Raw genomic sequence first — 26,948 nt, forward strand, 5'->3', positions numbered from 1 at the left:
GGAAGCTTCTCCCGCCGCTTCTGCGTCAAAACCCCTTCGCTTCCAGCTCCTGCTTGCTTTTCTTCCCCCCCCCCCCCAAAAAAAAAAAAACAAAGCAAAACAACCCCAGCAAAAACAATGCCCAGCAACCAGGTTTCTTTAATTTTTTTAATTCCCCCCCCCCCCCCCCGCCAAAAAATAAAATCGCGTCTGAACGGATGCAGAGAATCGGGTTGGTTCCTCCCGCAGCCGAACCGGGTCGCGTCCGGATCACAGCCCGCTCCGGGCGGGATTCCCTGGCCGTTGGTCCGTCCTGGTCCTCCCGCATTTCGGCGCTTTGCTCCCTCGCCCGGTGAAGCTCCCCCCCTAAATAGGGTGGGATGGGCGACACGTGCCCCCCCCGGCATCGCCGGAGCGGAGAGCCGCGAGGAGCCAGGAAAAACGCGGGGCGAAGCGGGAAACCCTCGCGCGCCGTCGCTCCGGGGCTTTTCCTGCCGCCCGGGCTCCCTCGTCTATTTTTCTTTCCCCCCCCCGCCTCCTTTTCCGGCTGATTTTGGCCCGGAAGCGAGTGTAATAACAGCGGTTTGAATTCCCGTCTTTGGGCGGGCGGCCGATCCCCCGGGATGACCCCGCTCCCCGGCCGCCGCGAGGTTTCGGCTCCGCTCGCGGCCGCCCCCGTCCCGCTTTCGGTGCGGTTTTGCTCCCCCCCCCCCTTTGCATTCGGTGACTTCATATTTTATTTATTTTCCTCCGACGGGTTTTTCAGCCTCGCAAGGGGATGCCGGTCACCTTCGGCGGGGAGGGGGTAACCGTTCCCGCCGCGGCTCCAGCTACCGACAAAATAGCCATTATTTGCCTTTCCAGGACTTTCCTTTCCTTTTTTTTTCCTTTCCTTTTTTTTTCCTTTCCTTTTTTTTTCCTTTCCTTTTTTTTTCCTTTCCTTTTTTTTTCCTTTCCTTTTTTTTTCCTTTCCTTTTTTTTTCCTTTCCTTTTTTTTCCTTTCCTTTTTTTTCCTTTCCTTTTTTTTCCTTTCCTTTTTTTTCCTTTCCTTTTTTTTCCTTTCCTTTTTTTTTCCTTTCCTTTTTTTTTCCTTTCCTTTTTTTTTCCTTTCCTTTTTTTTTTCCTTTCCTTTTTTTTTCCTTTCCTTTTTTTTTCCTTTCCTTTTTTTTTCCTTTCCTTTTTTTTTCCTTTCCTTTTTTTTTCCTTTCCTTTTTTTTTCCTTTCCTTTTTTTTTCCTTTCCTTTTTTTTTTCCTTTCCTCGGGGGCCCCTTTGAGGTTTATTGCTTAACTATAAAGACCGTTACGTCACTGGGAGCCAATGGGAAGGCGCAGCGAGCGCCGGGCTTGTCCGCAGGCCCCGGGCGGTCGGTCGGTGGCTGAAGTCGTGCCTGGAGGCGCGGGAAGGAGCCGGGTCCCGAGCCGGGAAACTCATTTCGACTTGTGGGAGGGTTGCCCCGGTGGTGATGGTGGTGGGGAAGGAGGGGGGGGGAAATAAATAAAAGGTTTTTTTTTTTTTTGGAGGGGAAGGTTATGCGTTTGCAAAGTCTCCCTCGGCGCGGTTTTGCTCGGCACCGGAAAAAACCTGGTTTTCGTGTTTCCCGCGGTTCGGCGGCCGCCGTCCCCGCTCCGGACCCGGGCGCCGGGAGGACGCGGGCGGCTCGAGCCCGGCGGTATCGTGTCAGGAGCTCGGCTGGAAGCGCTGGCGGCGAGGCCCGGCGCAACGTGCATCTGATTTATAATTAATAAAGGAGATTCATTTCCCCGTCTTGCTCCGGTTTTGATCTTTAAAGCTGCGGCGCCTGCAGGCTGCCGGCGCTTGGGTTATTTCTGTTTTAAAATTCACTCCTTTTTCCAGTGATAGTATCGTGCGCGCCGCCTTTTTTTTTTTTTAATTTTTTTTGCCTTTTTCGCTTGCTCCTTTCTGCTGGGGTGACCTGCCCTGGGGGCTCAGCCCGCGCGCCGCGCCGCGGCTCCGTCCCCTCCCCGGCTCCGGTTTTAAGGGCGAGCAGCCGGCGCTCCGGTAGGTGACGGCGCCGCGGGCCGCGCTTTATCCCTGGCGGGGTGGATTTTGCCCGGGGCAGGGGGGGGAAAACGGGATGTTCGCTCCGGCATCGGGCTCGCTGCCGACCTCCCGCGCTGGTCCGGCTCCGACGTCAGCGGCGCGGGGTTCGCTGCAGGTGAACGGGGCCAAAGAGCAAAATTCGGGGCGTTTTGTTGGAAGCTTTTTGCCAAACCAGCCCTGCGCTTGAGCCTGCTACGGCCGTCGGGAAGAGCGGGGGAAGCTGGTGTTCGCCCCCGGGAAAAGGGCGCTTTAGCCGGGGAGGGGGGAGTCGAAGACGGCCGAGCGCTGCCGCGGGACGAGCCGCCCCGGCGCCCGTTCCGCCTGACGGAGATAACGGCTTTTCCTCCGCTTTCTTAGCCGGGAAGACTCGTTCCTGAAAGGCCCTCGGCGCTGGACCAGGGGACGGCAGCCGCTGCGAGCCGTTCGCCGGGACGGCGCGGATGCATCCGGCGGCCGCGCGGGTCGAACGGGAAGCAGAGCGGCCAGACGGCCGCGGCCACCGGGGGGGCCGACGCGGAGGAAAAGCTGCCGCTCTCCTGCCCCTTCCCGGCGGCGCCTTCCCCTCGGTTTGTCGGAGAAACCGGGTGATGCTGTTGGCGCTGCAAGCGTCCCGGCCGTCTTCTCGCCCCGCTTCCCTGTTGCCGGAGCAACGTTCGCATCCGTAAAAGCTCTCGCCGTGCGGGATGGGTCGCCCAAGTCCTGCACGGGCAAAGCAGCGGGAAGGAGGCGAGGGAAAGGAAGCGGGACGAGGCACGGGAGCGCAGGGGTCGGCCAGCCGCGGAAGAGCCCCAGGCCCGCGGACGTGCGCTGACCGAGGCTTCTCTGGAAGGCGCCTCCGTCTCGAGCCCTCGGCCCGGAGCGGCGCGTCCTGGGGCCGGTGAGTCGGGGCCGGCGGCACGTGTTTATAATCGGGCTTATGCGCCCCCGTGACGGGCTGGGAGGCTCCTGCGGCGGCCGCCGGGTGCCCTACAGCCGAGCGGCAGCACCCGAGAAACTCCCGGAAACGGCCAGACCGCGAGGAGCGGAGCAGCGCAGGTAAATAATTTCGGAAACTAGTTTTGTGCGCAGGAACGGGAAGCGGCGAGCCTGCGCCCGGCCTCCCCCAGAGCCGGTCCCCAGGAGCCCGGCTGGGTCCCGTCTCTGCCTAGAGCCTCCCCGAGCGGCGCCGCTGGAAATCTCGGCTTTCCTCGATGCCCGCGCTCCGGAGCGGCGCTCGCTATCGATCCCTCCTTCCCTCCCGCCGGCTGCGGCGGGCAGACAAAAGCCTTGGGCTCTGGCAACGGATTAACCAAACGCCGTCTCGCCGCGCTCGCCTAGGGGCTGCGGGGCCGGGAGGGACGACGGACGTCTGCTCGTGCCCGGGAGCCGCGATGCGCCCGCCCGCGCGGCGATCGGAGCCCGCCGGACGTCGGAGGCAGACGGGGCGCCCGCCGCCCCCCTTTCGCTCGGTAAGTGCCCGGTTATCGCGGCGCGGTTTGGGGGCGAGGGGGGAGAGGGACGGCGGCGGCCGGAGCGGGGGAAACCCGGCGACAAGGGCTGGGAACGCGTCTCCCCGCTCGGAGCGCCCTCCGGCTCGGTCTCCTCCGCCCTGCCGTAATCGGGGCACGGAGACGGATGCTTTCCCTAAGCTCCTTACTCTCCTCCTAATTTGCTGTCAGAGCTGAATAAATGAACGGGGCCGGCTATGGGGGCGATAGGAAGATCCCAGCAGGGATGCGCCCCCCCCCCGCCCCGGGCAGATTAATCCGCCGGTCTCGCAATAACCCGTCCCCCAAATCGCCGCCTCTCAATTCAAAACCGCGGCTAGTGCCGCCGCCGCCGCCGGGGAGGAGATCGCCGGGGCCGCCAGCCGGCGCGGCGGCGTCGAACGGCAGGAGCCGGCTGCGCCTTCGCGAAAGGGGGGTGCGAGAGCCGGCGCTGAAACGGGGCCTCGTCCGGCCGCACGGCGACCCGTCCTCTTTGTTTAAGGTTGGGATCAGAGCGGTTTTGGACTGCTCTCCCTCCGGCTGGAGCTGCGGGAGGGCGGCGGTGGCCTCCCCGCGCAGGAGGCAGCGTCGCTACGGCCCGAGGTTGTTCCCGGCGGGCCGCGAGCCGGACGCGCCGGCTGAGCCGGTCGCTCCGTCTCCGGGCGGTCGAGGGAGACGTCCTGCCTATTTCAGGGCGCCTCCGTCAGGCGAGGAATCCTCCTTCCTTCCCGGGGTCAGACACGGACCTTTAGCCAGCCGGATCCCAGCTTCGGCGCTCGGCCGCCTCCGGTTTCCCCGTCAAAGCGCGTTTTCCCCGGTCGGCCCTCGGTTTCCCTCCAGGAAGCGTCGCGGGAAGGAATAGGCGAACGCGGGCACATCGCCGGATGGATGTAAAACCAGCTCGGGGTGAGAGGCCGGGCAGGCGGCGCTCGTCCGCCTGCGCTCCCTGCCCTTGTTTTGTTCCCCAGCGCGGATCCGAGGCGACGCTTTTCGTGTCCATCCAGCCCCGCCGCTTGTTACGCGCGGTCGTCAGTTTTTAAGCCTCCGCCGCCGGTGGGGTGGGCACGTGAAGCATCCGCGTCTTCGCCGCAAAGATGCGGAAAGGGAGGTTTGCTCGGAAACGGCGAGTCCCGATCCCGGCTCTCCCCTGCCGCCGGGACCTGGCGGCTTTACGACAGCAGCAGCGCGGGGTTGTACGTGATCGTGGCCCGGAGCCGGCCGGTAGCAGGGGTGAAACCAGCTCGCTCAACGGATCCATCCAAGCTGGGTGAGGGGAACCAAACCAACCACAAGGAAAATGATTTAAAAAAACAAAAAAACAAAAAAACGCCAACCCTCCTTTCAGCGCTCCCGAGGGTTAAGGCGGCTGCTGCTCCCGCTTGCAGCGCAGCAAACCCGGACAACCCGCTGGGTCGGCGTTGCCGGCGCCGCCTGGGAAGACCCCTCCGACGATGTCTGACGACGGCGGGCGCCGAGGGTTCGGGGGTCGAATCCCCCCTCTGTGAGAGCGTCTCCCGAGGTTTATCGGATGCGATCAGCCTTCGGCCCCTTCGCGGGAGAGCGGGCCGGGCCGGGGGGGGGGAATCGGGCCGCGCCGCGTTGGGAAGCGAGCGCCGTGACGAGGTGGCAGCGCGTCGAAAGGCAGCGGCGGGCGGGCGGCCGGGCTGCGTCTAGACGAACGCCGGCGGAGCTCCCGGGCTCTGCTCCCGCTGGACCGGCTGGCGCGAAGCTGGGGAGCGGAGCCCTCGCCTGAAAGGCCCCCGGCGTCCCTTTCATCTCCCTTTTGATTTCCCTTCGACGTTCCTTTGTTTCCCTTCCGGATCTACCCTGCTTCCCATCTCCTTCTGGGCAGGTACGTGAGGAGCCCTGCCTCGAGCAGCGGCCCTCAAATACTTGCTGAATCCAGAGCGGAGCGTCTTTTTTTAAATGCAATTCTCAGACAAAAGATTTCCATCCCTCGGGTAGCCTGGCGGAGCAGGGCGAGCCGGCGGCACGCGTCGAAGTCGCGGTTTTTGCAGAACTTAGCTGGAAACGCTGCCGGGGAAAAGGGTGCAGGAGGCCCCCCCCTGCCGCCCCGGCGCAGCTGAGTTTCTCCGGGAAAGGCGTGAAACGAGCGTTCGGAGGCCGCTTTCGCGGGAGCCGGTACGAGCGGCAGCAGGGCTTGCCCCCGTCCCGCTGCTTGTGCCGGCGTTAGCCTGCGCATCTGCCGCCGCCGCCGTGCCAGGGAGCGGGAGTCGCGAAGCCTCGCTCGCGCTTAACGGCGTCGTCCCCAGCGTTGCACAGGAAGGGGAAACCGAGGCACGCGGCGGCGCGTAAAACCGGCGACGCCGAGCCCCTCGCTCTCCTCGCTGGACCCATCCCGGGGGGAGCGGGCATCTCCGGTCCTGCTCTGAGCCCCGCTGCACCCCGCGCCGCGACTCTCTCTGCTCCGAGTTGGTGGAAAGCGTCAGTCTGGTATCTCCGGGCGGGACCTGGGCGCGCGCGCGGCCTTTAATTCGGGCGAAAGCCGCCGAAGGCAGCGTGCGTCTCGGGGTGATGCTCGGAGGGGTCTTAACGCGATGAGATCGCAAGAGGCAGGCGTGAAACGAGCTGCGTTAAAGAACTGCAGATCCCTTTACACCCTCTTTTGGGGGTTTTTCCTGAGTGGGCATCGCCGGAGCCGCCAGTTCGGGCTCAGCTGAGCTAGTCTCTCGCTTGCCGGCAGCAGCGAAGCCGAGACGGTTGAACGCGGCCGAGACAGAAGCGGCGGCGAGCCGGGCGGAGGGCGCCGTGCCAGCGCGGCCCCAAGCCTTGCTTCCGCCCCGAAAAAAATCGCTATTTTGTGCGGCAGAGCCGGGATGAGGCCGGTGCCGGCGCGGATGAAGCCCTGCGGGGTTTAGCCCAGCCGCGGCGGCTCGTGAGCCCGCGCTTCCTCTTCTGGAAACTCGCCTTTGGGCCCCGTTTGGTCGGTGTGTAGGACCACACAGTAGGCAGAATCGGGAAAACCCACCTGGCTTAAAAAGACATGGCAAAAAAAGGGCTAATTTTTAACCTGGCTCGGTTTGGAAAACTTGCTCGCTGTCTGCGGTCCCGCGAATACAGGCACCGCTGAGGGAGCGAAAAAAGCAGCCGGGATTGGAAGCTGCTTAAACCAGCACTCCTGCCAACAGAAATATATGTTAGCCGTGCCCGAAGAGTGCTTGGCCAGCATAGTACGTCCCTTGTAACGCACCTCGGCGTGCAGCGGCACGGGGTTATAGTCAGGGGTTTTCTGGAAAATCAGCACGGCTAGAAATGTTTTATTTATCCTCGGGCAAAAATCCTCGCGTCTGCAGAACCGGACGCGGGCTGCCCAGCAGAGTAATTCACTGGAGGGAGCAAAGCGGGAGGCCTTTGCCCGGCAGCGACGTGCCGAAGGATCTCGTGCTTCGCGCTCCTCCCCGGAGCGGCCTGAGGTGCCGGAGGCCGAGCGCTGCTGCGATCCCCGAGGGAGAAAGCCAAGACGGACCGCCTGGTACCTACAAGTCTCCCCTTGCACCCTGGAAGGGGTAGAGACGGGAGGGAAGGGTCTACGGGCTGGCTGATACTGGGGGGACGGTGCTAGTTCGCGGTGGTGCACCCATCCCGGGGTACGCGTTGGGCCAGGCTTTGCCTTTGACCTTCAGTAGAAAAACTACGGAGACGAACCCAGCGTGATGTAAGACGTTTTCTTGTTTCAGATTTTCCTAGCGACTTTTTTTTTTTTGGGGGGGGGGGATCAAGAAAGAACGCGGCCAGGCCCAAAACGTCGCTGCACGCAGTGTCTTTCGCTCAAGTAAGGTCTTGGCGCACAGGCGAGAAGTTTTGTGTTGCCCCCCCCCCCCCCCACCCCGCTTTTGGAGTCCAAGTGAGGAAAAACCAGAGGAAGAAGGCAAAACCGCGCGCGGAGGGATGCCGACGCCTCTGGAAGCCTCCGCGGACCCACAGGGCGGCAAAGGTTTCGGTGAACATTCAACGCTGTCGGTGAGTTTGGTCACTGATGTTGAACCATCGACCGTTGAGTGTACCCTGTGGCCCTGAAGAGCGGCTGAATTCAGGGTCTGGGCTTAAAACCTCTCTCCAAAGACTTCTCCAAGCGTTTGCCGGGCTTCTAAAACGTGATTGCTCTTCCTTGAGTAAACCCGTTAACTCGATTGCCTTAGCTAGAATTTAATGCCGTTTAGACGTTTAATTCTGTGGCTCCTCTGCACGAGGAAATAGCTGGAATTTCTATTACGGACTAGGAATTTCTGCTATAGCTTCTCCAGCATAGTCCTCAGCGCAGCCGCTCCGGGTGAGAAAACCCCTCCGTTTGGAATAGTCTGTGTCTGTCCGAAGCAGGGCGGTTATTCAGGAAAGCGGGTGCTTTTCTTCAGAGTAACATCCGCACGGGGATGCTCCGTTCTGTATCGGCGATGGGTTATTTGATTTAGCAAACAGCTCGATGGCCTGGGGGAGAGCAGGGGGTTGGCCTCTAGGCGAGGGAGGCGAGCAGCCCGACTGCGGTAGGTCGCTTCCCCTTTTCTGTGCCCACTTTTGCCACCCATAAAAGGTAGATGGATAACGTCGCTACTCCTACTGGCGAATAACGAGTGCAAATTAATGGACGTTTCTCTGTGCTTGCCGGGGTCTCTGTCACGGCAACCCGAGCCGCCGCGTACCGCTGTTCCCCCTGCCGCAGCCCGATCCCCGCGCGAGCCCAAAAAGTCACAATCAACATTCATTGCTGTCGGTGGGTTGTGATGCTGACGGAAAACTCGCTGATCAATGAATGCAACTGTGGTTGGAACGCGACCGTCGCTGCGAGGCCCTGCTGCCCGGGGACGAGGCGGCCGAGGGGACCGGGCCGTCCGCTCCCCGACTCCCGGAGCTCCGCCGCCACCGCTCCGGACTGTTCACGCCACGCCGGTCGCCGCAGCAAGGCCTGGGGCTTGTAAAGTAGCTGAGAGGTGAATAATACCTTTCCTTTAAAAAACGAGGACACCAAAGGACTGATTTTTTTTTTTTTTTCCCTTTGGTGCCAACTGAACCATTACACCTCCCCTCAACAACGATCCTCCTGAACTTAAGCTCAAAAGGTCTCCTGGGGCTTTACTCCCAGCTGGTTTGAACCTGGTTATTGTTCCCCAGGTATTGGCTGTTCTTTGCAGACCATTAGCCAGCGCTCTGTCTGGGGCCAAGGGCTGAAGCAGCCGGAGGAGAGCGGTGGCGGCCCTGCCTCTGGCTTGCCCAGTAACAACGCTCCCTATATCCTCCTCAAAGTTGTTATCCATGCGAGCTGCCCTCAGTAACGCTTTTCTTTCAGCTGTTTTGGCAACTCATAGACAGTTACTGCATGTTTTACCAAGACCCCGTGGGCACCGGCGAGCAGCGTGTCTGGCTGCGGCGGGACGGCCTAAGGGAGCTGGGGTGCCTGTTTGGAAAAGCTTTTGCTAAAGAGTTAATGTTCTGCAGACTGCGGGGAGAAGAGGCCACGGCAGCTTCGTTGACCCTGCAAATCAGATTATATAGCTGAAACCCAAAATAGCGCGGTGTAGATTAGTGGAAGAAGCGTGTCTAACGGGTAAAATATAGGTCGGCGTCGCATCTCTGGCCAGGATTTGACCCCGTAATACTTATTTGCCCCTTTTCAAAAGGGGACCTCTGTGCTCCTCCGTCGCTCTCTGGAAAAGTGATGTTTATTGACCGAGTCTCCTGTTTGCAGCTCGAAAATCAATCCCAATGAGATGGAAATCTGCTGAGGCGCTCTCGTTCTTGCAGCGAGCTGCTTTCCGCTGCTGAATTGCGGTGCCGAGAGGTGCGGCAGGGAGAGCTGATGAAGCGGACCGCGGGCAGGAGGGAACACGGCTGCGATGGGCTCAGTCCCGCAGGTCTCCGCGCCGGCAAAACTTCTGTCATGCCAGGGCGGACGAGGAGACTCGGCCCTAGGGAACCCTACCGGGGAAGTGCACGGTTGTAGGCGCTATCCAGCCCATTTTGGGTGCCCCAGAGAGGGCACAACTTGGCGTAGCTGCCCGGATGCTAACGAGCGAGGCCAGCTATCTGTACAGGCTCGCTTCAAGACTCTTTTTGTGTGTGTCCTTAACCTGGGGCTTCAAAGGAATATTTGCGTTGAGTTGATGAAGGAAAAAAATCACAAGCTCGTGTTTCAAGGCACAGGCGGTCTGCGTGTGCGTCGCCGCTTGTCTGCAGGCGGGAGAAGGCAGGTCGCGGGTGGGGGGCTGCTGAACGCAAGTCAGCAGGGCGGCGAAAGGGAAGGGGGGGGGGCACCGGTGTTTGCACGCAGGGGTTTAGCTGGCGACCGCCGGCGGTAGGAAAAAGGAGAGAGGCGCTTTAAACTCCCCCCCCCCTTTTTTTTTTTTAATTTTTTTTTTAATTGTTGTTGCTGTTTTCGCTTTGCAGCAGGGGCGGCGGAGGGAGGCCGCTGCTCTCCGAGGTGTCGAGGCTGCTGAGCGCCCCCTCCCCGCCTGCCGCCCCTCCAGACTCATTGGCTCCGGGCGGGCGGCGGGGGAGGGCGCAGCGAGGCCCGGGGGGGGGATGCGGCCGGCGCTGGCCGCGGGCGGCACAGGGGGCGGCGGATGGAGCCTTTCCGGCCGTTTGACATGTGGCGGGACTACCTGGGGCTGGCGGCGGTGCTGGCGAGGCTGCGGCAGGAGCGGCAGGAGCGGCGGGCGGCGGCGAGCAAGGCGCTGTGCGTTTTCTGCAAGCACAACGGCGAGGCGAAGCACGTCTACACGGCGCACAACCTCAAGGGCGCCGGCGGCCGGGTGGAGTGCCCGGTGCTGCGCAGTTACGTGTGCCCGCAATGCGGGGCCACGCAGGACGGAGCGCACACCCGCCGCTTCTGCCCGCTCACCCGCCGCGGCTACACCTCGGTGTACCGCAGTTCCGCGGCGGCCACCGCCGGCCGGGCCCCCCGGCCCAACGCCGCGGCGGGGGGGAGGCCCCGCTACCCGCGCCCCTCACCCCCGTCCGGCCGGCAGGCGCCGGCGACCGCCGGCTGCGAGCGCCGCCCCGCCGCGGGGCTCGGTACTTTGGCGTCGCCGAGCCCTTCGCCGCCTTTAATGGGGTTTTAATGTGATTTGATATATATTTTTTTTTTTTCCTCCCGGTATGTCCGTTTGGGGGGGGGGGTGGTTGTTGGGGTGGGGTCTTGTTGTGTTTTTTGTGTTTTCTTTATTTTTTTTCTTTTAACTCACCCAGCCGGCAGCAGCCTCCGCCCGAAGGACGCGCAGCCCGCGGGGGGTCTCCACGCGGGGGACTCGTCCGGGCTGCAGCGCCGTGCGCTTCCCTGGCCGCGGCTCAGCGTGCGCTCGGCGAACTCGGCCCGAGCTCCCACGCCGCGCGCGCCTCCGGCGCTCCCACGCCGCGCGCCCCCTCCGGCGCTCCCACGCCGCGCGCGCCTCCGGCGCTCCCACGCCGCGCGCCCCCTCCGGCGCTCCCACGCCGCGGCCGTCGAGAACTCCTGCTCCGCGTTTTAGCGCAGGAGAGGCGCGTTTCGCCGCGTCTCGCCGCGTTTCGCGGCTGCGCTGGAAGAAGCGGAGCGGCCAGGGGGTGGCAGAGCTGAGCGAGGAGGGACCGCTGTTCAAATGACAGTTCGCCAGCGTGACCAGCTGCGGGGTCATCGCTTGCAGGCTGGGGCGGGATGCCTCGTCCTTTCTCCCGGCTGCTGATCTCAGGGAAGTCTCTCTGCTGTGTCTGGCTTAGGCTGCCGTGGCTTCGTCGGCGAGGGAGGAAGGCAAAGGGATGTTGCGAGCGGGCAAGGGAGGAGGAGAGCTGGGAAGAGGACGGCGTTCGGCTCTTCTGCGAGGACGGGAGGCTGGAGCGAGCGCAGGCCTCGACCTCAGGAGATGATGGCCTTCCTCCCGCTTCTTGCCCCCGTTCAGTAACGCAGGCGCTCTTCACGTCGCTATTTACGCAGAGATGTTGGGCTTTCGATGAATGTTCCAGATCATGGGTCAGGCCTTCGTCTGCCTGCGGTCGGAAGAGCTGTACTGAAACAACAGTGCCGGCAAAAAGCCTAGAGAAGGGGCAGTTATAGCAGCAAAACCCTGTTGGGGAGCTTATTTCTTGTTTGGTTCAGAAATCAGTTCTAAGTTGTGGGTTGGGTCGGGTTTTAAAAAGTGTGTTTGCCACTAAAATCTGCTTGCTTGCCAAAAAGTTTTTGCAAGCGCAGCCAGACTGGCAGGGCGTTCGCAAGCGCGGAGGAACGGTGCGCCCTGCAGAGCTGATGCCTCAGTCATCGGGCAGTTGTGTCTTGTTCTCCTCCACTGAATGAATGTCAACAGAACCGTCCTTGCGAGGACGGGCCAGTTCTGGCCGTTTCTGAATGCTTTCACAGCAGTTTAATAGCCCTTAAAACCTAGTTGTTCTCCTACTTGGCTTTGAGAGAGGGTGATAAGGGTTAATAACTCACCTGCAAATGTGGAGCGGGCGAGTAGTTCAGAACTGTCTTTTCCTTGTAGAAAAGTGCACGTCTTAAAAGACTCTTTTGGTTTAATTGAAATATATTTTATATGTTACACATATGAAGTTATTTTATTTGCCATTTTTTGGTTATTCTGTTGAAACATTATTTTGTTGTTGCATTAATAAACTGTTAAATCCAGCAGTTACTAATTCCCTGGCTCTGGCTGCCTGCACAGTCCTACATGTCCTTCCATTTTTTTCCAGTGTTCAAACCGGTCGGTGCCCCCCTGGGGGGGTGAGGAGGAAACTTCCCTGACCTTCTGCTTTTTCTGTACTTCAGCCTCTTTAAAGACTCCAGATCCCTGTGCGCGCTCATTATCAGGCGACTAGAAAGAACGAAAACAATGCGTTTCACATTAATAACAAACCCTTTGTACAGTGTCACAACTGGGAGTATAAATACATATTTAAAAGCTTTGTGCTTATAGTGCTGTAAGTTTGTACGTCACTCGTCAGGAAGCTCTATAATTCCTATGGCAATTTCCTTCCATTGGGAACTCCCCTTTAAGTGAAAGGGAAGTCTGTGGGACTTTGTAGAAAGAGCTTTTCTTCAAAATGTTTACAAAGAATTTGAATTAAGTAGGTGCAAACAGGTAAACCAGGAAAATAAAGAGCTGCACTTCAGCAGCAGTTCAGAAAACACCTAAAGGAGGCGGCTGCTACTGTGACTGACATTAACTCCTTAATGAACAATGTTCCAGAGATTTTGTTTTTTAAACTTTATGGCTTGTTTACCCATTTATTTCATTCAAATTCCTAAGTAGAAAACTCAAGCTCTACACAAGAAATCCCATCCTGTTGGCTTTGCCATGTAAAATATTACTGTCGGCATTATCTGCTAGGTTTTACAGTAAGCCAAAAACTGCATTTCAACAAACGCTTGTTAAACACAGCTTAATTCGTAAACGTGGAGCAACAAGTGAACAAACTGATTTCCTTCAGTTAGCGAACTTGTGTAATAAAGCTGTGTTTTATTTTATCTATTTGCCTCTTCCCTAGAGAAGATAAAAAGCCTTTACTTCAGGTCAGAAAATAACCATGCTGCTGACAAGGAACGTGGCAAGGCCGTGCAACAATAAGGTAAGGGGTGAGAAATGACACGTGCCATTACGTTTGCTTCAAGCATCCGTCTGAAATTCCTCTATTTACAATTATTTAGGGTTGAAGGGAGACGTGCAGGCAGAAAATAACTATTTTTAAAGTCTTGCGTTTAAGAACAGTCTGAAGCATGCTGCTTCCTCCGTGGCTCTGCACTCACTCGTGGGGCAAGGGGCCATTTAGTAGGATCGCGGGGGACGGACTCGCCCGCCCTCGCTCTCCTCGTCCCTTTTACCGCATTCGTGCGCGCGTACGGCACCACGCGTGCCTTTTGCAGGATGAGGCTGTTATAACCTCACTCCCCAGAAATCCAGAGACTTGCTGCTCTAAAACAAACTCGGCTTCGCAGCCTGTGGGCGTTAAAAAGCTCCGCGAAGCCAGCTCTTCCCTCCTCCTGCCCGTAATCAGGACAGCGAGGTCTGCGTGAAGTGTGCCCCGGGTACCCTCCCTGATGCCGAAGTGTGCTCTTACTTGAGATTAGAGAGCTCAGCAATCAGACCGCAGACAACATCTGTTGCATCTTCCTTCTGGGAGGGGTCGTAAATCCCCTCCATCACCTCAGCGCTAATGAAAAAGAGGGAGGAAGAATTGGAATGTTTCTAATTGCCAGCTCAGTCCCTTCTTACTTAAAATAACGGGCTCTACTCTTTTTACAAGAGTCCCTTGTATATATTTACACGTGATTTAGTTCCCTTCTAAGATTCCTTTACCATGCTAGTGTAGCGTATATGAAAATGCAAACCAGGTACATTTTATGTAGCGACTATCTGCTTCAGTTTAGATCAAGTTCTTATTTTTTAAGTTTATCAGATACTAAAAAATGTTGCTTCTTGCTCATAGAAGCATTGGAGTGAGGCTCTTCTAGTGAGTACTATTTGAGGCATAAAATGAAGTTCTTCATGTTTGCTATTTTGCTAGAAAATAACAGGCTAATGATTACAGCACCATACATCAGAAGGGATCCCATAACACCCCCCCCCCAATGACTTTATTCATTGTTAAGAAAAACAAGTGCTCTGCCTAAAACTATAGGGAAATTTTAGGTAGGCAAAGTGTAATTCTCCGCTTAAAACTCTTCTCACTCTGTCTGCTGATGAATCCTGTGAATACGACCTCACAGACACCTCGGCTTTTTCAAATCCTGCGTCTGCTGAACAGTGCGACACAGAGTAGGAAATCTGCCTACCTGGGCTGCAGCTTGCCTGGGCCATTTATATTAGGGACCAGAACTGCCTTTTCTAGGTGGCTTTGTCCTCTTTCAGCACACGGCTGGCTTTCGGGCGCCGAAGACTCCTGTTTGTTATCAGCAGAAAATGGCTGGGTGGGGGAAGAAGTTAGCATGAAAATGGAAACATGTGCTGCATAACAGACCCAAGAAAAACGAGTTCCAGGGAGGAGCCGTTTCTCACCCAAGCCCCATTCCAGTTAAAATTAGAAGGGAGCAAAACTAGTCTAGCTTACAGGTATATCTATATGCATTTTTATCGTAATACCAGGATGTATTTCTAGGGTAATTAGTGATGATGACAAGCATGGCTTTGCTGTAGGCGTATCTTCTGAGTATCATTTGAGACAGTTCCGCGTTAAGGAACAGAAGGGGCGTAGGCAGACTCCAGTGCCAAAGGATTTCAAGCTGGGCAGCCTAAAATGGCAGCACAAGGGGGTTTTTTTGCCCCCTTCGGGTTATTCTCACACTACTGCTTTAGGCGTTTTGAGGGAAGTATGGCCAAAATACGCATTTGGGGATTCTACAGAAGGAAGGGGTCAGAACACTGTGGCGCCTATGTAATTCCATGCGTTTGGCCAGACGCACCGAGAATGTGACTTTTCTCTGAAAGCCGCATGTACCTAACTTCGCCCTAAAACAGGTGTTTATGGTTAACATTAACTTAACTTGACAATCACTATCAAGTCAAATTACCTGCTGCGGTGGAAATTTGAGGCTGCTGTCTTTGAGGACAGCCTGTAAATCGCTGTCAGGCAACAATTCTAATTCTAGAGAAAGTTCGTCTCCTCCAGTTGAACAGGTTTTGTCCTCGGGGCTCGTATCTGCAGGTATGCCACCGGGCAAATTCTTATCTGCGGCAGAAAGAAATTTCCTGTCATCTGAATTAGCGTCAGCTTTATCGCTGTGACTGGCCATCGCTCCTTTTTCCAGTTGTGCAAGAACGCGGCTAGGGGGGTGAGTGCTTTCCGTGGGAATGGGCTCCATCGTTTTTCCAGTGAGCGCCGTTTCTTTGGCGTTTTCTCCATCGAGCTGGAGTGAGCAGGGAGTGGGCTTCCCTTCTGCCTCTAGAATTTGGATCTTTCCTGGTGGGATCTCTGTATTTGGCAATTTCTCTCCAAGTCTGTTAAGATTTGGCTCGCCTGTGCTGAGCCGTGAGTGCTCTTTGCTAGGTCTCACTTTTTCGCTTCCATTTTCTTTCTGTTCCTCTGGAAGATCTTCTTGTTTCCTCTTCCGTACGGAATCCCCATGAATTGAGACAGTTGAATCAGGTTCAGACACTGAGCTGGTCCCTAGAGAGAGTATTCCTGCCTCTTCTGCCTCTTCTCTGCCTCTATCAGCCTCTCCCTTGTAAGACATTGTATGCAGCAAAGTATTGCAGCTCTCAAGGTGACTCATGCTCTCGGCTTCCGGGCAAACCGGACTAACTGTACTGGGAGCGTGTGCGTTTTCCGATTCGGAGAGATCTACCTCCATCTTCAGCTCCACAGCTGGGGTACAGCCACCTGAAACCCTTCCAGAAGCATGGCTGTCGCTGCGGCCGTGTTCCCCGTCTCGGCCAGCGCAGGGAGGGCTGCCTCGCTCGGCCCCGCTGCCTGCGTTTAAAACGTCACCGCTCCCGAGCGGCTCCCTGGGTTCCGCAGCGTTGCCCCCGCTGCCGCGGTCGCTTGGCTGAGCGGCGTTGCCGTCTCCGCCTGGACTGCTCTGCCGAGCTGCTCTGCCGCCTCTGCTCTGCTTTTCGGCAGTCTCCTGAGCACGGGAGTTGTTCTCCTTAGCTGTGACAGGATTTTTTAACAAAGATTCCGTTACGTTTTCCGCTGTTTCATTTTTTCCTTCTGTATCAGTCACACTTTGTTGTTCCCCATTCACATCTTCACTGCTTTCTTCTTTAACCCAGCTGTCCGATACAGCCTCAGTTTTATTTTGTTCTGCGTTTACAACAGACTCGCACAGCAATCCCTTGTTGTGAGGCAACTCTGCAGAGAAGCTCCTGTCCTGACAATTGCCAATACTCTTCTCTGGAATATCAGGAAATACAGAAGCGGCTTCGATCAAAGAGGTTTTTTCGCAGGGGTCGTCTTGTAAACGGGATGCTGTCCCCTCTCCTTGTTGTTCTGGCAGCACTAAGTCATTCTCAGGATTGTTGCTGATATTCTTCATTCTGAGGCAAGTTTGAGGTTTATCTAGCTCCTCGCAAAGACTTCTCTGACGCTCTGGAGTTGCCACTGAGTGATCCTCTTCCATTTTGACCACAATTAAATTTGCCTGTTCAGATGCCTCTGCCTGAGACTTTGCTTTCTGGGTAACTGCCTCTGATGGCTTCTGTTCTAGACTGATATCCATATTTTGGGTATTACAGACTATTATTTCCTGAAATAATAAGGTGCATGCATCATTAATGCCTTAAAAAATAGCTATTTTTGGTTTTGTGTTTTTATAAAAAGCAGCGCTTACTCCATTCGGTATAAATACCAAACAATTTACAGGAACCACCTACTGAACTCTGAGAGCTCTAACAAAAGTCACATTCATACAGCAGGATGTGACAAAGCCAGAAGGTCTTACTGCTCTGTTCTGCAACGTAGCAACAAGAAGTAGCTTTAAATTGTATAGTTTATTAACAACAACAAAAACAAACCTGTCCATAGGAAGATGGTTAACTGGGATGCACCATTTTACCTGTTCTGTTCGACTCCTCGGAGCGACACCGTTGTTTCGCTTCCGTTTCTCCGCCAGAGCCTCCTTCGGCCTTGTGAAGACTGGCACAAACTTCCCTGCTGACTTCTACAGCCAAGGGCAATAGTGATGAGTGTGAGGAGCAGTTACTCCCCGGGGGACCGAGCAATCCAACATCCTGAGCACCATGCCCAGTCTTCCCAGCTCAGCAGCTCTCAATATCGATTAGAAAGACAGCGAGGGGATGACCTCATCCGGCTTATAATCCTATCTGGGTAGACACTGCAAACCATCCCCGAGAAGCTCACAATGTTATGTCAAGCCTGAAGCTTAGAGGTTTTCTTTCTCGATTTAATAGAGAACAAGCTGAACCCTTAAAATTCTGGGAAATGCTTTCTGCAGTTTGTACATATTTGAAATGCATTATTTTACACTGTAACAATGGATTAAATTAGGTGCATTTTAATAACACACTTCAGTTTTGCAGTGAATGCGGGGTTTCAGTTAAACCCACTTTTTTCAGGTGCAATTTGTTGTCATGTGCTCATTCCAGAACTTTGGCAACGCTGCTGCGTGCCCTAGGGTATACATTTGAGGGAGATATGCTGGCAGCGTTCAAGCAGCTAAAGTGAATTTGTCCACAGAGGAAAAACAGCTACACAAAGGCAAATCTAGCTATGCTGTGGAAGGAATTTCCTGCCAGCTGAATGCTTAGACAGTATCGAGGAGATCGCAGTGCAGCACGCTGCTACTGGCGGTCTCGGGCAGAACCTTCAAAGCAGACTTACCTGAGATAAAGAAATTGAGGTAAACTGCTTCGCCTGACTTCGCTCCGCAGCAGTCTTCTCTCCTTCATCGTTTGAACTATTAAAGAGAATACAATAGCGTGCACGTCTAGCTAGTGTCAACGTGTTATCTTGGGGTAAGTCATAATCGCCTTGATTGGGGCTGCGTCTCTGTTTTACAGGACGCGAGCTCTGTGGGTTATATCGCCCTACAAACTCACGTTCTGGTGATTTCCAAGTTACATGGCGCAAACTCTGTTACCTTGCTTGCGAGTTTGCTTCCAAACTTTCAGTGCTTCCCGGGTCCTTCTCTTCCCGTTCCTCTGCCCCTCCCGCGGTTGGCTTTGATTTGCCTTCAGAATCCATGATTTGGGTCTGTCCTGTCAGGTCTAAGCCCTCTGTCACCTCAGGATCTTCCCTAAGTCTTTTCATTTTGGAAACACTGCACTTGCTGTCTCCTCCTTTTAAGGGAAAAAGTCATTAGAAAACAGCCTTGGCAGTAAGAGTGACTAGAACAGAAAGAACAAGGTTGTAGAGCTGTGTGGTAAACTGTCAAGTAGCAGCAACAATTTTATCAAAACCTATGAAAAAAACCTGCCTGAAGCTTAAAGTACTATCCACCCCTGGCCTACAGGTTGCCCATGTAGGTTTTGCATTAATTCCTGTTACTAAATCCTATGAAAACGCTTGAACTAAGGAAGCTTTTAAAATCTGCTAGCAACACAAGGCCTATCACAAACTCTTGGTAAGTTCCGACTTCGGTGGAGGCACTGGGGCACAAGCACCTTTGTAAAATACTAACCTGACTTTTAACAATAAAAACACCCATAGCAGATGAGGAAGATTTTGCCCTGGTCAGATTTACCAGTATAAACACCCAAAGGTTGTTCTTTCTGAGGACAACAACGTCCTGAGGCTGCAGACGTCTGCCGCTCTGGACGGACTTTGGGTGTTGCTTTGGTGGAGAGGAACAGAAATTAAACGAGAAATCCTAAGAAACCCTGCGTTACCATAGCCCCCGTACAACAGGGCGGCCTCAGGTATTTTGTTTGTAGGAAGCTTCAAGTATGTTTCTAGTGTTAAAAGTTAATTACAGCGGTCAAACTCCAGTGCTCTTTTCTAGGTTAAATCAGTATTTTATTAATCAAAATCGGTGCTAAATGAGATGTAACGTTTAATCTGAATGCTGCCAGCTGAAGCACTAGCAATCCTCCACCTACCGAAGAGCGGTATAACCCAAATTGCTCACTGATGGTGCCAAACAGCATAATTTGACAAAACGCTGTGTCTGTGTGGATTAGTCAAGTACTACTCAGGGGAGGAAGCTGTGCCTAAAGCAGCGTTGTAGACAGCCTTAAATATTACCATTCACATACATAAGCATAGATTTGTGTTATCGTCCTGTGGATACGCTTTTCGCCTTGGCTCTCCGCTTCCACACAGTGGCGTAGTGCAGGATAAACAGAATCGGAGCCTTTGCCTTTAGCGTTTGCAGCCTGTTATCGAGGTGTTTACGCTGAAATCCATGCCCCCCTACCAAGGGCGTTCTGAGAGCGACGCTCAGATGCCGCCAGACCCTTTCGAAGCACCTTTTTCCTTCCCTCTCCACCAAAGCGGAAAGGCTCTGGCAGCTCTCGCCGATTCCAGACTGCGTTTCAAACGGCTCGTCCTGCTGTGCCTTGATTTTTAAAGCTGCCGCATTTACGGATTCTTCAAAGTCTGCTGAGTTAGGTGGGGAGGGGAGGAGAAGAGGCCTGTTTCCAAAGAGTCGTAGATTGTGCACCCTGCTTGAAAAGCTCGTCAAATCTAGTCCCTTTATTACCCGCCGCGCTAAGAGGCATCATGCCAGAGTCCCTCCTGAGATCCTACGGAGGAAGAACAACTGCAATCAAGAGAGACAGCAGGACGGCAGAGTGCAAATGGTGGCTCGTCTGTTCCGAAACAAGGAGAAATGGGGTATGCTACACAACGGACAAACTCCTGCAGTCTCGGGGGGAGGCCTACCACGAAGCCTCATGCAATATTTATTGGAACAGCACAACAAACAAAGCGACGGGAGTGACTGTGTGATACAGGGACAGGAGAGGTGTAGTGGCTGCTGTTCCCTGCCTTGTCACCAGCTGGGGTGGGGGGGGGGGGTCGTGTTGTTTTTTCCATCTGCAAAATGGGGCTACTAACCCATGTTTTCCTCAGCATTGTAGCAAGCCGAAGTGACATTCGGGAAGCGCTTTGCTATGTTGAGATAAAAGCCGCTTCGAAAGCGTTGTACGTGGGTGTTTTTGTAGCAAGCACCAGTAAACTATGGAAACGCAGAGAGCAGTTTGGGGGGAACTTTGGTGAAACAGGTGTGGGAAAGGTAACAGTTTAAAGGTGATGTTAGACGTCAGTTTGCTCACGCTTTGAGAAATGTTTGCAGATGCAGCATCTACATACTAATTAAGCGCCTGGGTAGTTTTAGACGTGCAATCTCTCTCTTACTACCAAGTATAACGAACGAGACTTGAAATAATTTGGTTAGGCTCCTTGACAGCTAGACCGCTTCTTTACGAGGGGGCACTGGCATCTGTCAAACACCGTCACACCGTCCACGTGTAGCAGCGAACGAGCCCCGGAGCTCGTGTCGTTACCTGATCGTTGGTCGTTCTTCCTTTTACTCATCTTACTGCCCTCCTGAGTGGGAAAAACAGATGAGAACACTCAACTACTGGCCTTACAGCATCTTGAAAATGTATTTTGCCTTCAGCGTTGACCTTTTCCTTTAACATAATTGCGCATCGCTCCGGCAAACCCCGTTTTGCAGTGCCTGAGGTGGGAAACGCCGGTGACGCTGTGCGGTCGTCCCAGTGCCTCCCCCTTTAATCGCACTCTCCCACAAGCAAGTTAACGCGCAGGAAGGATTTTAGGCCCATCCACAGCCGTGAACCACCCCCCCCCCGCCCGCCCGCCCGGTTGTACACTCTCCAAAGAGCCAAAAGCATCAAGTCAGGGCGCTGCAGACCCCAGGCTGCACCCCAGCGCTTTTAGTCGGGGCGCTAGCGCCTTGTTGACGAGGAAGGATTTGGAAGAGCGCCGGGCTCGTGGTGGCAGCCCCCCCTCCCCCCCGGGCTTCATGGCTGCCCGTGGCCTCTGGCGACAGGGCCGGGCTTCGCTTGCCAGATGCCCTTGCTCCTCACGGAGAGGGCCTCCAGGCGGCACGCCGGCGGGCTGCTAATGGACACTGCTCCCCGCAGCCTCCGGATTCGAGGGGAAAAGGGGGGGAAAAGAGGGGGCACGTTCCCTCCTCGGCCCCCTCAGGGGGACCCGCCATGGCCGCCGCCGCCCTTCACCTCAGGGCGCCGCCAACGGCTTTTCCCGCCTTTTCCCTGAGCCCCGCCCACCTCCCCGTGCGCATGCGCATCCCCCCCCTCTTCTCAGCGCGCGTGGGCTTCTGGGAGTTGTAGTCTCCCCACCGGGCCGGGGGGGCGGCCGGCCATGTTGCGCCACCGCCTCGCTTAGCGGCGCCGGGAGAGGAGCGGGGAGGGGGAGTGTCGTAAAGCGAAGGAGGAAGGTGGGGCTTGGGTTTTTTTTCTTGCGACAGCGGTGCCGCAAAGCGCGGCGTGTTGTTGACAGCCGCCCGGGCGGAGCTGGAAGTGAGTGTGAGAGGGCGGGGGGGGGGGCCGAGGCCGAGGCCGGTAAAGCCGCCGGTACCGGGGCTCCCGGCGGGGTCTGGAGCCCCGAGGAGCGGGCAGGGCCGGGGGGGAGGCGGTTGGGGGATCGTTTGTGGGGAGGGAGGGGTGGGGGGCGCAGGGTATTGGGGGGGATGTGAGGGGAGTGGGGGTCTTGTGGGGGGCTCTAGGGAGGGGGAGTCTGTGGGGAAGGGGCTGGAGGGGGTTTGGGGGGATTTTGGGGGGGATGAGGGGGTTATAGGGAGGGTGTAGAGGGGCTGGGAGGGTTGGAGGGGGGCTTGGGAGGCTTACAGAGCGGGGCTGAAGGAGTTATGGGGGGGTGAGGGGACTTATGGGGGGTCAGGAGGGCTTATAGAGAGTTTTGGGGGGGTTTATAGAAGGGTTTGGGGTGGGATAAGGGCTCTGGGTGCCAGGAGGCAGTACCCCAGGGTGTTTGCAGGGGAGGCCCTTGGCTGTAGGGGGCTGGCAGATGAGGAAAGTCACATAAGATGGGGGGGGAGTTCTGTGGGGGGCTGAGCCCGAAGGGTGGCTGGAAACAGGGGTCGAGTCCATCCGGGGTGCAGGGACAGTACCCGAGGGGCCCCCTCGCACCCTGCGACCCCCTCGCTCACAGGCCGCTTCCCTCCAGCTCTGTCTGAAGGAGGAAAAGAGGGATGAGTAAAACCAGGAGGCCGCCTCCGCCGCCGGGACGTGGCGGCACCGCCGCCGTCAGGCAGGTACGTCGGGGCTCCGGCCCGCCGCCTCCCGGCCCCCCTTCCTCCGTCTGCTCCAGGCTGAAGCAGGGTGCGCACCTGCAGTTACGCCTCCGCCTGCCCAGGAGGGAGAGGTCACTGGCGTAAAGATCCTTTAAACAACCAGAGGGAAACCTGAGGCCTCCTGACCACACCTTCCGCACAGGGAAGCTCTGGCGTGCGTTACGCAAGACTCAGATCTGAGCAGCCGCAGTTTCTGGGGGGACTTTGTTTAAACTGGGCAGTTCTTCCATTAAGCAGGTGCCGGCCGCGGCTTCCTTGTACGCACAGCGTTCGTAGTGACGCTGGTCGTTCCAGGCACGGGTCTCCGTCGTGGATCCGTTGGGAGAACCGAGCCGCCTGTATCCTCGTTGCCTGTCTTCTGGGATTTGTTTTTGCTTTTCTAAGCTGGATCAGCAGCTTTGTCAGTGTGCAGCCTCGCTGGTCGTTGAGCCAGTGTTAATGCAGGGCGCAACGGGCTGGTCCCCAACCGTGGGACGCGTCGTCCTCCCTCAAGCCCGATCCCAGAGGATCGGCATCAGCTAGTCGGCGTCGCTGCTGCCTCTGCCAGGATCGTTCGGGGCAGCTGCTTTTTCTCCCCCACAGGTGCCTTTGCTGATGGACTTCTCTCCGGAGGGGATGATGGCAAACGATGCCGGGGACGATGCGGCCGACCTGGAGGCAGAGCTGCTGGCTATTGTGGGAGGCCAGCCTGATCCGAAAGAAAAACCCAAGGGGAAAAGTAAGTGGCCCAACCTCGTGGGAAGGATATATCTGCCTGGGGGGACCCGTCTGCTGGGAATTTCTCTAGCTGGTTGATGATGTGCCATGTGGAAAATGACTCACGGTGGTTTGTCTCCTGCCTGATGAGTTTGCGTGACCCTCTCCGGGCCGGACTTGCTGCCCTGCCTGGTTTTCCTTGGCTTTCCGGACGCGAGCCTAAGCCATGGTAGGAAACGGTTGTGAGACACAAACACCAGACGCGCTGCTTCTCCCTCTCCAGCACCTTTGCCGATGGAAGCGATCGAGAGAATGGCTGCTCTCTGCATGAAGGACCTGGACGAAGAGGAGGGAGGGGATGAGGAAGATCTGGAAGACGAAGATGATCTCATGGTATTCAGGGCTCTGCAGGCAACGGGAGGTCTGGTGGTTTATTCCTTGCCAATTGGTGTCCTGCACAGGACAGGAGGGGTTTTGGGAGAGCGTCCCTGTGCCCTGGCTCTTCCTTGGCCCTTATCCCCCTTCCCTGTATTAGCTTTTCCTTGCTCCATATGCTTTGGGATCAATGGGATGCGTTTTCTCCAGAAGAGATTTTTGGCCCCGGTTTATCATTAACGGAATTCCTGCTGTTGGCTTGTAGGCAGAGCTCCAGGAAGTACTCGGCGAAGGGGAAGAGAGAGCAGATGCCCCCATAACTACTGCAAAGGTAGGAAACTCGTTCTTCTGCTTTGCTTCCTCTTCTACCCCTGCTGCTCCTGGTGTGGGAGCACTTCTACGTCCACAGTGTCATCTGTTGGATCTCCCCGACAAGTAAATGTGACTCCGTTGCACAAAAGTTTGATGGAAGATAGGGAGGACGGAGTTCACAAACTGCGGCCGTGCTAGACCTGTTTTGACCCAAGCTTGTGAAAAACAAAGGGCCGAACAGCTGTGTCTGCGCTGACCCCTGGATCGGGGCGGGTATCGGCCGCGAGGAAGCCCGGATCCTGTGTCGTTGTCATCTAGTTGGGGGTGCTCAGCACGCCTTCTCCTTTGGGCTCCCGCAGGTGGGTGAAACGCCTCCCGAGTCCGGCAGCATCGAGTCTACGCTGGCAGAGAGGGTGGACATGTACCAAACGGCCATCGCCAATGCCAAGCAGGCTGGAGACAGCTCCAAAGTGCGCCGCTACGAGAGAGGCCTCAAGGTGAGCCTGAAACAGCGTGCTGGAGCAGCACGCTGCTGGCCAGCGGCTTGGTAACAGCTGCTCCCTTGGGGGGCTAAAGAGAAGTCTTTTTTGCTTAATCTGTAGTTACGTGAAACCCGTTTGATCTTAAATTCGCCGCTGAGCGTGGCCGGTGTTCCCATGCTCCAGGATTTTGCGCTTACGTCTGTGTTAAGGCCTGTTTTCCCCACAGTGGTGAGCGCTTCTAGCTCCCACTGCTTCAAGAAGAAGCAGAAATTATTCAGACTTCTTGGAAAATCAGGTCGTTCTAATTCCAGCGCCTAATTGTGGGCAATAACATAACCTGAGGAACAAGTGGATGCTGCAATGTGTGCTATAACTATCTCTGAGACTGTGTTATGCACAGAGGTCTCTGGCACAGCCCTAATCATCTTATTCTGCTGCAGGCTTGGCTTTTGGCTAACACACAGCCTCATGGTCCTGATGGCTTGCGGATGCTTAAAGCCTGTGAGAAGTCTGAGGACTTTTGTTTTTTAATTTTGAGCACCAGCCTGTTCTTTTTAGTTTGTTTTTTTTTTCCTCTGGCTGATTTCTACCTTGTTTAAGTCTTTTCTGCCACGTTAAAGTTTTTTTTTCATGCACCTATCTGTGTTGTCAAGGGCAGACCTTCCTCTTTCCCTTGGGTTTTGTCCGCTAGCAGAACACCATAGCGCGTGGAGCGTGTTAGCCTGCCTGTCGCGCAGGCTGGGGGAGCGTGGCACTGCTCTTCCAAAGCAGGTATGCAGCTCAAGGTGCTCTCTGTTCTCTGGAAACGTGAGAAAGTGAGGAAGTTGCAGAGTCGGGGAATGGCTTCCTAATCAGTGAGCCCCTTTGCCCTGTTTCAGGCCATGTTTGGCTGTTGTTTTTAAGCAGATACTGTTTTTTTCCCACCTTAGGGGGTTTTGCTGCAGTCCCGGCAAATTCCGAAGTTTCTCTTTTCATAGCCGAGACAGAGAAGGATCAGAAGCTGATGATTTTCTTTGTGTGCGTGTTCTTTTTCAGACACTAGAGAACATGCTGACCTCTGTGAGGAAGGGAAAAAAGATCGACGAGGAGGAAATCCCACCACCGGTGGCTCTGGGGAAGAGTGTGAGCTCCCAGCAGCCCTCTCCTTCTGCAGCGGTGTCACCCCTCCATGGCTCCGTGCCCGCCTCAAGCCCTGGCTCACCCCCGCCTCCTGTGCAGCCGCCTGTTGTCTCTCCTCCCAAACCCCTGCCCACGTTGCAGCCGCCTCCTGTGCTCCCAAAGCCTCAGGTCTTGCCCAGCCCCGCTTTGCCCACCAGCTCTGCAGAGAAAAAAGCACTTTCTCCCTCACTGTCTCCACATCCAGGTGAGGCCTTGGCTTGTTCTGCTTCGTGGTGGGTCGCTATATCCTGCTGCTGAGGAGGGAAACCCTCCCGAAGCCCAGCGACTCTCCTCTCTGCCTCCCCAGGTTCCGGCCGGGCCAGCACTGAGGCTCTGCTGCAAGGCCGGCAGCGGGAGTACAAGCTCGCAGCCCTGCACGCGAAACAGCAGGGAAACGTGGAGATGGCCACGAAGTACTTCCGCGTCGCTAAGGTGTGTGGCGCCTCTCTGGGTGGCCAGAGAGGCCTGAATTTCTCCTGCCTATGAAATATTAAGCAAACTGCCGCCTTTCTTGGTGTCTGTAGTAAAACAAGGGTAAATCTGGCTGGCAGGGGCTGTCTGCAAAGCATGTCATGAAATGTCTATTTGAAAAAAAGTGAGAACTGTGATCTTTCTCTGGTGCTTTTTCAGAGCTTTGACTCCCTGTTAGAAGCTTTGGGGAAGGGCCAGCCGGTGGATCCGAGCAGCGTGCCCCCTCCTCCCGGTAAGGAGGGAAAGGTCGCTGAAGAGCAACGCCTTGTCCAGCTGGGGCCTGCCCTGCCTGGAAGGACTGACGCTTTGGCTGGAGACCCCTCTGGAAGGGGGGCTTCCAGGTCCGGCTCCCTGCTTGCCTCTCGCCTTTTGGCGTGCCTGGGGAAGGGCAGCCGTTTCCAAGTTTGGAAGGTGCCAGCAAACCGCAGGGGCGTTGCTGCATGATACCGCCTGCACCGGGCTCCTTCCAAAAAGCCGCTCACGCTCAGCGGGGCGACACTCTAATGTACCTGTTTCCTAGTGAATATCTCGCTGCTTGTTTGTGGACTGATCGATTCCTCCCTTTCCCCAGACCAGCTGTCTAAGGAGCTGCTGTCGCCCGGCCGGCAGCAATCTGCTGCACCAACGCCAGCAGTCGTGCCCGAAGCGAAACCAGCCTCTCCTGCAGCAGGTACGAGCCCAGGAAGCTACATCGATTCTCTAAGCTCTAGCTGCCCACTGAGGAAAGAGAAGTTAGAGAGAGACATAACTGAACCGTTTCTCCCGGTCTCGCTGGAACAGACATTCCTCCTCCCCCTCGGGACATGCTGGAAGCTCTGCAGCAGAGAATGGAGAGGTACAAAACGGCAGCGGCGCAGGCCAAGAGCAAAGGGGACGATCGGAAGGCCAGAATGCACGAGCGCATTGTAAAGGTGAGGGCACCGTGCGCTCCGGATGCCCGGCCCGGGGCTGTTTCCCTCGGCAAGGTGCTGCCTGTATGCGTGCCACGAGAGCAGCGGTTCTCAGGCTTGGCTTTCTCTTTCAGCAATACCAAGATGCCATCCGGGCTCACAAAGCAGGGAAAACGGTGGATTTCTCAGAGCTGCCCATTCCGCCAGGTATTTTCCCAGTCTGTTCTGCAGCCCATCTGGAATGGCAGCAGGCACTTTTTGGGTCTGTTTTTAAAAAACCGTGCGTGTGTCAGAGAAGAAGATTTGATCCAAAATTCAACCTGGACTAACTGATCGTGGACTCCCGCAGGCGGGGAGCGCCTTCCTGACACAACCCGGCTTCCCTGC

At 56.1% G+C, this 26,948-nt stretch overlaps 2 protein-coding genes across 13 annotated transcripts in view; one reads left to right on the forward strand and one right to left on the reverse strand.

Annotated features, from left to right (window-relative positions):
* The window catches only part of CC2D1A (coiled-coil and C2 domain containing 1A), a 41,310-nt gene that overhangs the window by 4,550 nt on the left and 9,812 nt on the right, over nt 1-26,948 (forward strand). For 2 of the 12 annotated variants that reach the window (XM_068922719.1, XM_068922711.1), the window contains exons 1-12: nt 21,270-21,386; nt 22,051-22,138; nt 22,760-22,895; nt 23,157-23,266; nt 23,514-23,579; nt 23,920-24,057; nt 25,078-25,405; nt 25,508-25,632; nt 25,831-25,903; nt 26,243-26,341; nt 26,452-26,582; nt 26,696-26,768. In XM_068922719.1, coding sequence (XP_068778820.1) covers nt 22,076-22,138; nt 22,760-22,895; nt 23,157-23,266; nt 23,514-23,579; nt 23,920-24,057; nt 25,078-25,405; nt 25,508-25,632; nt 25,831-25,903; nt 26,243-26,341; nt 26,452-26,582; nt 26,696-26,768 — 1,342 coding nt within the window. In that variant the 5' untranslated portion in view covers nt 21,270-21,386; nt 22,051-22,075. Of the gene's footprint in view, nt 1-1,504; nt 2,000-2,398; nt 3,490-21,193; nt 21,429-22,035; nt 22,139-22,759; nt 22,896-23,156; nt 23,267-23,513; nt 23,580-23,919; nt 24,058-25,077; nt 25,406-25,507; nt 25,633-25,830; nt 25,904-26,242; nt 26,342-26,451; nt 26,583-26,695; nt 26,769-26,948 lie in introns of those variants that run through there. The other 10 variants (XM_068922714.1, XM_068922715.1, XM_068922713.1 and 7 more) reach the window with 10 other exon arrangements.
* On the reverse strand, nt 10,761-20,415 carry BRME1 (break repair meiotic recombinase recruitment factor 1). Its single transcript, XM_068922701.1, has 8 exons — nt 20,385-20,415; nt 18,020-18,218; nt 17,761-17,836; nt 16,976-17,080; nt 14,993-16,666; nt 14,258-14,388; nt 13,543-13,635; nt 10,761-12,299 (listed from the first exon to the last, which is right to left on the reverse strand). The coding sequence occupies exons 1-8, from the start codon at nt 20,413-20,415 to the stop codon at nt 12,152-12,154; spliced, it is 2,457 nt and encodes an 818-aa protein (XP_068778802.1). The 3' UTR covers nt 10,761-12,151.

Source organism: Struthio camelus, chromosome 31, assembly GCF_040807025.1.
Source record: "Struthio camelus isolate bStrCam1 chromosome 31, bStrCam1.hap1, whole genome shotgun sequence".
Classification (NCBI taxonomy): domain Eukaryota; kingdom Metazoa; phylum Chordata; class Aves; order Struthioniformes; family Struthionidae; genus Struthio; species Struthio camelus.